Source organism: Salvia miltiorrhiza, chromosome 6 (genome assembly GCF_028751815.1).
Source record: "Salvia miltiorrhiza cultivar Shanhuang (shh) chromosome 6, IMPLAD_Smil_shh, whole genome shotgun sequence".
Taxonomy (NCBI): domain Eukaryota; kingdom Viridiplantae; phylum Streptophyta; class Magnoliopsida; order Lamiales; family Lamiaceae; genus Salvia; species Salvia miltiorrhiza.
The window spans coordinates 22,828,674-22,838,984 of record NC_080392.1 but is presented as its reverse complement, the minus strand read 5'-3'; the positions used below and the strand labels follow the sequence as shown (position 1 = coordinate 22,838,984).

The 10,311-nt window shown below is 38.5% G+C and overlaps 1 protein-coding gene across 1 annotated transcript; it reads left to right on the top strand.

The window, feature by feature from the left end:
- The first annotated feature begins 1,483 nt into the window (after nt 1–1,483).
- On the top strand, nt 1,484–4,474 carry LOC130987538 (CRM-domain containing factor CFM9, mitochondrial). The gene is made up of 4 exons (XM_057911092.1): nt 1,484–1,650; nt 1,744–2,014; nt 2,570–2,971; nt 3,072–4,474. Exons 1-4 carry the CDS (start codon nt 1,577–1,579, stop codon nt 4,020–4,022), a joined length of 1,698 nt encoding a protein of 565 aa, XP_057767075.1. The 5' UTR covers nt 1,484–1,576; the 3' UTR covers nt 4,023–4,474.
- Nucleotides 4,475–10,311: the final 5,837 nt, after the last annotated feature.

Below are 10,311 nucleotides of genomic sequence, written 5' to 3'. Positions count from 1 at the left end.
AAAGAACACAACTGAAAGAAAAACTGAATTATATAAAAACTGAATAAGAATGATTGTAGCAGCTTGAATCTTCAATCTTGTGGAAATCCAATCCAAGCAGTAAAAACTGGAAAGCAATGAAAATCTAAAGCTATAAAACTGAAAAACTAAAGTTGGGAACTGGAAAATAAAGTTGGGAACCCAAAATAGGTCAAAAGAAGACCTATTTATAGTACCAGGGTAAAACACAGAGTTTGAGTGTTATCATACATTCATGCAAAACATACACATATATACACTAAAAACTATGATCTGCCACCCAAATCATGTGTCCGGACACATGATTTTACTTAGCGGACACATGATTTTATTGGCCGGACACATGATCTGCCACCAAAATCATGTGTCCGACCGATAAAATCATGTGTCCGCCCAGTGAAATTATGTGTCCGCCCGGGCGGACACATGATCTAGCCACCAATCGTTCATATGTATTCTTGGCTGATAGCTGTCAAATTGTTGACTTTTATGATTGATAGCTGTCAAATCGTTCAAATGTGTAAGACTTTCACAGAAACTCAAGCAAACTCATCAAATCAAAGGGTATTTAAAGAATAGGACATAGAATGCTTTGTATAATAAGAGAGGTCATTTTTATAAAAAAAAATAAGGAAGTGGACATTTTAATTTTTTACTCATATATATATATATATATATATATATATATAGGGTGGAGTTCTATGGAGACCACTTCTTATATAGAGAATGAAGACCAAATCTTGTGCGTCGATCTTGCTTAATCTAACGGTGATCGTTCGTCCATTAATTATTGTAATTTTTCCATATTTATTTATTTCCCTATTACAACTAATCAAATCTTTTATTTATGCTCAAATCTCTTCCTCACTGTTCCGTCCCTCTCTCCAAACTCACGTTCGTAGAAAATACTGATGAACATACTAATGTTCGTTGATATGTTCGTAGAAAAACAAACGAACATACTAAATTTTCTACAAACATAGCAACGAACATTAGTACGTTCATTAGTATTTTCTATGTGAACATTAGTATGTTCGTTTGTTTTTCTACGAACATATCAACGAACATTAGTATTTTCTACGAACGTGTGGGAGAGAGAGAGAACGTGAGTTTGGAGAGAGGGACGGAACAGTGAGGGAGAGATTTGAGCATAAATAAAAGATTTGATTAGTTGTAATTACGGAAATAAATAAATATGGAAAAATTACAATAATTAATGGACGAATGATCACCGTTAGATTAAGCAAGATCGATGCACAAGATTTGATCTTCATTCTCTATATAAGAAGTGGTCTCCATAGAACTCCACCATATATATATATATATATATATATATATATATATATATAAAGAATATGTCCATATAAAAAAAGTTTACTGAATTTATTTTTGAAGAGAGAGTTTACTAAAATTATTTATGCGACTGCTAAGTAATTAAACAAAGTATAGGGGGATATTGTAATTAAACAAACTGCTAAAACCCCTAAACCCAATCAAAAACCCTTCAAACTCCAATTCAATCGCGGCCGATTTTCAATTTCCGAAAGATTGCAGCAAAATGTTCTCTGTTTACACTAGAAATCTCCGAAATCAATCACTCAGAACCCTCTCTTCTCTCGTCCTCAATCAAAGGTAAACTATATTTGGTGTAATTTCTGAAAATTTTCTCAGTTTTGTGATGTGTCGTGCATATATCTGATCCATCGAACTTTTCCATTTGCACAGGGTTGATGTCATCACGAGAAATAGTTTTGCTTCAAATTCGATGCGTGGAATCCCCAATGTGAGCCTAGCGAGCTGCGAATTGCCTTCGACGGCGAACATGTGGAGCTGTTTTGATGGAGCACGGCGTTTCTCAGCGAAGAGTATGAGGAGTAAAGTGGAGAAGCGGATGCAGCGGGAGTCCGGCAAAACCCTAAGGGAAATTCGGAGGGCGAAAAAATTGAGGAAGAAATTGATGACTGATGAAGAACGTCTCATCTACAATCTTAGAAGGGTATGCTACTAAACTCTACCTAGTTTTTGAAGTATTTTGTTGTTTTAGGTTTACTTCTGTCTCAATTGGTTCTTTGATGCTGAAATGTTGATAGCTCGGTTTAGTAGTTATTGAAATTTAGTTGATTAAGATTGTGTAGTTTACTATCCAACAAAAAAAAGAATGTGTAGTTCAAGTGTTGTGTATAATTCATTCATTGGATATGTGAATCACTGTGCTATTAGGTGCTTGAAATTGCTCGGGCAATGTTGAGACGAAGAAACGCATGCTGAGATTGAGATAACGGCTATGGCTTTCTATTTGATTTCCAAATACCGATTAACTTGTCTTTATATTCCCTCATATGTATTAAAAGGCCTATTCCTTATCTCTTTTGGTGTCTCGTTCTTATTTCTGATCGGCCTTTGTTGTCATCTCTTGTTGCTTAGCTTCTAGTTCACTTGATAGAAGTGATGCTGTTTTTACAATATTTGCAAGCATTGAGTTCTCTCTTTCTTGCTCGTTTTAATCATAGCTGAATATTTCACCATTTTGCTTCGTGTTTGACTAGTCCAGGCAAAGAAAAAGGTGGCTTTGCTTCTTCAGAAGCTGAAAAAGTATGAACTACCAGAACTTCCACCTCCTCGCCACGACCCTGAGCTGTTCACTGCAGAGCAGTTGCAGGCATACAAGAAGATTGGCTTCAGAAATAAGAACTATGTTCCTGTTGGTGTTCGTGGCGTCTTTGGAGGAGTTGTTCAGAACATGCACCTTCACTGGAAATTCCATGAGACGGTCCAAGTTTGTTGCGATAATTTCCCCAAGGAAAAGATTAAGGAGATGGCATCCATGCTTACAAGATTGAGTGGAGGGATTGTCGTGAACGTGCACAATGTGAAAACCATTATCATGTTTCGTGGCAGAAATTATCGCCAACCTAAGAACTTGATACCTATCAATACTCTCACGAAAAGGAAGGTGAGGCATAGTCTTCCTTAATATTGGCTGTGTGCAAACAAATTTAAATAGTCTGTGAATTATATTTTAGACCCTAATTACTCATATCTTTCGCACGCAGGCATTATTCAAGGCACGATTTGAACAGGCCCTCGAATCTCAGAAACTTAACATAAAAAAGATTGAACAAGAGCTTCGCAGAAAGGGTGTTAATCCTGATGATCCAGTTGCCATGGCTAGCATCCAGAGAGTGGCCTCGACATTTTTCAATGCTATTGATAAGAGAGAGGGAAGTCCCTACGTCTTCCGAGAGGACAAGACAACACAAGTGGCATCTGAGGGCTCTCAACAGCCGCAAGATGCTGGAGATGACAGTGATCAGGAGGAGCTCGACCGCTTCATTGCAGACATAGAAGATGCGGCTGATAAAGAATGGGCCGAGGAGGAATCAGCAGAGAAGGAAGAGCTTCACCGGATTAAATACTGGAATAGAGAAGATTTTGGGGGTAGATACCAAAGATTCGAAGGTAACAGAAACGAGGACTCGGATGATGAAATGAGGGAGAGTATGAGATACAGGGATCAGAGGCGTAGGGGGAGAGCCTCTGATAGTGAGGTTGAAGGCGATGACGAGTTTGAATCTGATGGCATCGGAGAAGTGGTTCCTCGGAGTTTTGTGGATGACTCTGACGAATCTAACGGGGAGAGACGTCAGCGTAGCAACGCTGGTAGAGCCAACAGCAGGGGATTTGGGAGAAATGAAATGAAACCCAAAGGTAGGAAGAATAAGAATACTGTTTCAGAACATGCATTAAGTGATTTGGAAGATATAACGTGGGATTCAGAGGGCGAAGGGCGTGGCCTGAGGGATTCAAGAACATCAAACTATAAGCGTAGGAACAGTAGGGATGATGATAACTTTGAACAACTGGACACAAGTAACAGAGGATCACATAGAGGCACTTCAGCAACGTTGAAAGGAAGTGCTTTTGCTCGAGATCCTTTTAGTGGATCGGAGATAGCAGAATGGGAATCAGATGCAACATCAGGAGATGATGAAGGCAGCAAATAATCGACAATGAAGTGTACTAGAATCAGAAAATCGAAGAATGTGGGGTGAAATTTGAACTGTTTCAGCTGCATATAAAGCTTCCCTAGTTACTTATCAAATGATGCAGGTTACAGGATTTCGAGCTTTTCTGTTCCTTGTCAAGAAAAGGAGCAAACTGGATGGAGGTTCGTGATCCGCCGGCGGTGGAGAAGTTTTTATGGCTCGCCGTTGCCGTCGCTGCCGTCGAGCTCGATATGTTCGTTGCTGCTCTCTTCTCAAACAGCATGGAAATGGGGATGAGTGGAATTGTTGATGTGGAATTTCTTTTATCAATTCTTTTTTGTAGATTTTACCACATGTCGACAATTGAGGCCAAGGAAGATGGAATTTAGTTCTCCATGTATCGATTTGTGGCGAAATAGTCTTAAAAACACGCTTAATTTTCTCTAATACATAAAGTTTATACCTAAAAATGTCAAATTTTATCTAATACATAAAGTTTATACCTAAAAATGTCAAATTTTATCTAATAGTATAGTACTTCCTCCGTCCCATGAATCTTGACACATATTTTTTTTTTGGGTTGTATCACGAATCTTGACACATTTCTAAATAAGATAATAATTATTATCTTCTCTTTCCTACTTTATCACTTTTATACTTTATTAACTACACACTTAAAACACTAATTTACAATTCTTTAATTTTCGTATCGAAATCAAACGTGTCAAGATTTGTGGGACGGAGGGAGTATATCATTTTTTTATTCAGCCCGAATTAGAAAGTCTATATAATTTTTTGAACTTTTTTATAATTTGGCACGAATTAGAATGCAGTTCTTTTTATAATTTGACACGAATTAGAATTTCAACTACAGTTAATTCTATATGAAAATTGTTTCTATGTAGGATTAAGTATGAGTTGAATTAAAAAAATTATGTATTTTTTGACAAAAAAAAATAGAGTGAATTTTGAAAATAGCCACTTTAGAATTGTAAATTTTAAAATTAGCTACTAGGATAAAAAATTTAAAAATTAACCACACTTACCATTTTATCCTTCACATAAAAAATTTAAAAATTATCTACGAATTCACAACCAAGTCGAATTTACAACTAGCACTAATTTTAGTTGTGAATTCAAATTTTAAAACTCGAATTCACAACTAAATAGCTAGTGTTGATTGTGAATTCGAGTTATAAGAGCATTCACATCGGCTTACTCATTTGAGGAGACTCGAGTCGTTTCTCAGATGAGTAAGCTGATGTAGGTGGCTGCTTACTTGAGCCTTACTCATCCATTCGCCTTTATGTAAGGCGCGTGCATGCACGTGCCACTTTTAAGAGGATTGGAGTATTACTCAGCGGATGTAGGGGGTCGACTCATAACATACTCTTCCACTTTTTATATGGACGAGTCGATTTGTGGATGAGTCGACCAATGTAGGCTACTGACTCATAAGTGGTCCCCTCCTTGGATGAGTAAGCTACTTACTCAACGGATGTGGATGTCATAAAATTTGAATTCACAACTAGAAATAGTGTTAGTCGTGACTTCAAGTTTTAAAATTTGAATTCACAACTAGAAACATTGTTAGTCATGAATTTAAGGTTTAAAAATGCAAATTCACGACTAGCATTATTTCTAGTTGTGAATTCAAACTTTAAAATTTGAATTCATAACCAGCAATAGAGTTGGTTGTGAATTCGAGCTTTAAAACTCGAATCCATAATTAACACTAACAATTCAATTGTGAATTCATCAAATTGATTGTGAATTCTAATTTTAAAACTTGAATTCACAAGTAAAACTACTAGTTGCGAATTCGAACTTTTAAACTTGAATTCACAACCAACACTAATGATTCACTTGTGAATTCATCGAGTTGGTCGTGAATTCAAGAACATTAATCAATTATAAAAAATTTCTCTTTTTCAATCGATCAAATCTCTCCAATAAAATTCACAAATCATCGCTAAAAAAAAGTCAAAAGAAATGTAGAAATCAGATCTCCCTCGGGGGGCTGCATATCCTGCTACATTTCACCTCTAACATCTCGACATGTGAAATTGCCACAGCTAACATATCGACCAAATGCCTTCCCAATAAACCTCTAATTCTTTCCATTGCCTCCTTTTCTCACTGCGTGCGGCGGCGCTTCTGACGTTGTTCAGAGAGCACAATTTGTACGTATTTTATCTACTCATATTTTGCCGATTTAGTTTTATGTGTTCCTTTTTCTTTCGATTCATTTACTGCGTTTAGTTGCATTTTACGGCTTGGAATTTGACTTGTGCAATGCTTGCGATTTTTTTAAGAGAGAGAGCGAGAGAGAGTTGATATGCAATGCTTGCGTTTTTTTTTTTGAGAGAGATATCAAATTATAATTGGAATTATAAAAAAGGTTATTTCTTAAATTTTAGTGTTAAGGGTAAATTTGTAACTTTACACAAAAATTGATATTTTTAAAATTTTTATTTGATAGGCTAATTTTTAAATTTACTATGGTCAATTTCATATAAAAAAATATATGTATTTTTTGATAAAAAAAGAATGTTAATTAAAAATTAAGTTAAGTATATTTTATATATTTATAGGTAATTAATATTTTAAAACAAAGTTTAGAGCATCCGCATTGGGCTACTCGATCGCCCTTACTTGAGTAAGGGCGAGATCAAGTAGCCCAATGCAAAGGAAAGGGGGGCTACTCGAAGGGCGGTGTAATTGGTACGTGTTGTACACGCGCCTCATAAAAAAACAAAAAAAATTCTTGAAATTTAAAAAACGGCTCTTTTGGGCAGAATTTTTTTTTTTTAGTTTTCGGTCCATTTGACCGTTTGTGTTTTTTTTTTTTTTTCTCTTCTTTAAATACTCCTTCCAAACTCTCCAGTCTCCACCACCTTCAATCTTCTTCCACTTCCATTTCCTTCCACCATCTTCAATCTTCTTCCTCTATCTATCAACCTCCATGGATCCACACAACCAAAACATATATGATCCAAATTGGTGCCCCATTCTCTCCGTCGATTATCATCCCGATTTAGCAGGATGCAACTTGGGGGATGATCCTCCAACCGGCGAGGACTCTCCAATCGGTGAGGAGGAGTCACTGGCGGCCCATAGTTCCTCCAAACAGAATAAAGGAGGCCGGAGGAAGAAAATCGCTTACAAGAAGGCGCCGGCGGAAGGAAGGACTATTCGTCATACCTACACCCTCGAGGAGACGGACCTCATTGTCCAAATTTGATCGGAGGAGACCAACGACGCCATCCGTGGTGTCGATAAAAGGGAGAGGCGTATTGGACACGGATTCTCGACCGTGTCAACCCCCTCATCGACGCCAACCTCAAACACCGCCAAATTCAAGGGCACTGGGCCCGAGTGAGCGCGGATGTGCAGCTTTGGGAAAGTATTTGGACAGAGACGTGCACCCAGTGGCCTTCCGGCCATTCAGATGACATGCTCCGGGACAAAGCCCAAATTATCTTCAAAGGTAGGAGCCCAAATAAGAGCGCGTTCAACTATTGAAACGCGTGGAAAATTCTCCGGAACAACCACAAGTTCAAGTCGATGTACCTCAAGGGAGACGTGCATTCCTCGAAGAGGATGAAGACTACGGAGACGGGCGAATTCACCACCTCGGTGTCGGGCGAGGAGATCTTGTCTTCCCGGCCAATTGGAAACAAGGCGGCGAAGGGGAAAAGGAAGGCGTCACAGAGCTCAGAGCCTCCACCCGAATTCGTGGAGTGGTTGGACAGGTCCGACCAGAACTTGAAAGCAATCACCGCCGAGTACGCCAAGAAGAACGAGCTCAAGAGGGAGGAGCTCGATATGAAGCTCCTTAGCACGGATACTACGCACATGACGGATGCACAACTACATGGTCCAAGAAGTGCTCAAACGTCGTGGACTTATCTGGAGTAGGTTTTTTTTTGGTATGTTGTACTCCCTCCGTCCTAGGCCAATAGGCCCAGTTCATTTCGGCACGGAGATTAAGAAACTCAATTTTTAGTAGGTAAATGGTGTGGTCCACCAATAATTAAGGATTTAAATGTTCCCTTATTTTTCCTTAATCTCATTTGATTACTTTCATCATTTAAATGCAGAAATTGGGAGCTGCGAAATTGGCATCTGGAACAGTGATATCCTCGAAGCCATAATCGTAGAGCCAATTCGTGTTCTCAGGTGAAACCATCTCCGATCAAAGCCAGAAGGTGCTTCTCCGGCGTTAGGGCAAAACGGAAGATCAAATTGAGCAGGGAACAATTCAGCAAATTATGAGAGAAAATTCCAAAAATGTGACGAACAGAAAATTGCTCCAACTAATCAAGAAACAATAACTCATTTCACAAAAATCAACGAAAATCAATTGATAATTACCCATTTCATGAAAATTTCTAAGAACTCATTTATAGCAACAAATCAAGAACCCAGATCTGCAACCCACTCTGAGAAATCATCGTCTCCCTCACCAGATCTGGGGATCCCGGTGTACGAGGCTGATGGAGGCGGTGGAGACCAAAGACGCGGTGGAGATGGTGGAGGGTAGAGGCGGTGAAGGCGGTACACGCGGTGGAGGCGCTCGCCTCTAGAGACGGCGGCAGAGGTAGAAGAAAAGGGTGGAGAGGAGGCGGCTTGAGGCGGCGGCGGATCTGTGTGGCCGGACCTCACTTCGCCGCGATTGGCGTCGTTTTCTTCATCTTCGTCGGCGCTGCTGCTGGCCGAGGAGGAGGACGAAGAAGATGCCGCGGAGGAGGAGCCGCTGGAGGATGAGGAGGAGGAAGACGACGGCGAAGCGGAGGAGCTCTGGAGAGTCAGCGGTTGAGAGAGAGAGAAGGGGGAGGGGGCGGCGGTGACGGAGAACGGCGGCGGTGGGGAAGTTGACGGAAAGGGCAAGGGGGAAGGGGGAAGGGGAAGGTTCCCGGAGAGAGGGGGGAAAAATCTGAAGTGAAATTAAGGGGTATATCCCCTTTAATTAAGTAGTATTGATTTTTATTAAAGCCCCTAATTATTTCCATTTTTAGACTGGGCCTATTGGAGTGGGACGTCCCAGAAAGGAAACTGAGCCTATTGGGCTGGGACGGAGGGAGTAGGATTTTAAATTAATGCAATTTAAATTTGAATTAAATTGTGTTATTTAAATTTAAGCAATTAAATTTAAATGAAAATCATAAAAATTAAAATTAAAAAAATTAAGTTGGCTATCAAGTAACCCCACTATGACCTCATTTACTCAATGTGGTCATCTACTATCAAGTAAGCTATTAAGTAGGCTATAAATAAGCCCACTGTGGATGCTCTTAGCCGACGATAATGCCATGAGTCCCGACAACTGAACTGAAAATGGATATGCTTTAACAAGGACTGGAGTATTGTATTATTTATAAGGAGGTCAAGAAAGACATTTGGCCCAATTGTAGTATAAATGAAGTAAGATATTAAGAATATAGTAGAATACGAAATGTTGAATCATCATTCATGCCATATTAAAATAGATAAAGTTGTTTCTGAAAAGATGAAAAGAAAAGAAAAATGATAGTTGCATAAGTTAGTATATTAATTAACAGAGGCGTAAAAAAGGAGTAGCAGAGGACCGCCCACCAACCTAGTAGTATTTATTAGGAACATCTGATTTAAATATAATAGCTAGCGTGCCCACGTATTTATATAGGACTATCTTTGTTTCAAGAAATCAAATTTAGGTGAATTCACGCCATGCATTTTCTATCACTTAATCCAATTAAATGGAAAAGAAAAAACATTACTTGAAAGTGAGCGAGGAATGAGAGAGATAAGAGAATTGAGTTTCAAGATTTATTAGTTTTAAAAGCAACCTTGTAAGAGAATATATATATGGAGAGACAAACTCTCAATAAAACAAGCATATATACTACTCCTCTTTAAACACCCACCAAAAAAATAAACATTTAGTGAAAATAATATTCTTTGATAATTTTATTTTTTGATAAATTACATAAATAAAGAAATTCAAATACCGCAGAGCATTCGAACCCAGAACCTCAGGTCTTAGGCATTAATTTTCTACTGCTAGGCCAACACACACGATCTATGATATTCTTTGATAGTTAATTCGTAGAAAAATAGTCGATCTATAATATAAGATTTTTGTTTTTTCCCTTTCTCTTCCAAAAAAACTAAGAGCAAATGTAGTTGTGAAAAAAAATAAAAATAAATCCCTATTAAAGTTTCAAACTGCAGCCACATACAAACCTCTCGTTGCATTCTTGTCGCCCCAAAACAACAACAAAACACCCACACACATCAAACAGAAACAAATGCAAATACTTCA

Excerpts from the sequence above, each read along its gene's own strand:
- LOC130987538 (XM_057911092.1), top strand. The coding sequence starts at position 1,577 with ATGTTCTCTGTTTACACTAGAAATCTCCGAAATCAATCACTCAGAACC. Across the intron at positions 1,651-1,743 it reads TCTCTCGTCCTCAATCAAAG|GGTTGATGTCATCACGAGAA; the intron begins GTAAACTATATT and ends CCATTTGCACAG. Across the intron at positions 2,972-3,071 it reads ATACTCTCACGAAAAGGAAG|GCATTATTCAAGGCACGATT; the intron begins GTGAGGCATAGT and ends TTTCGCACGCAG.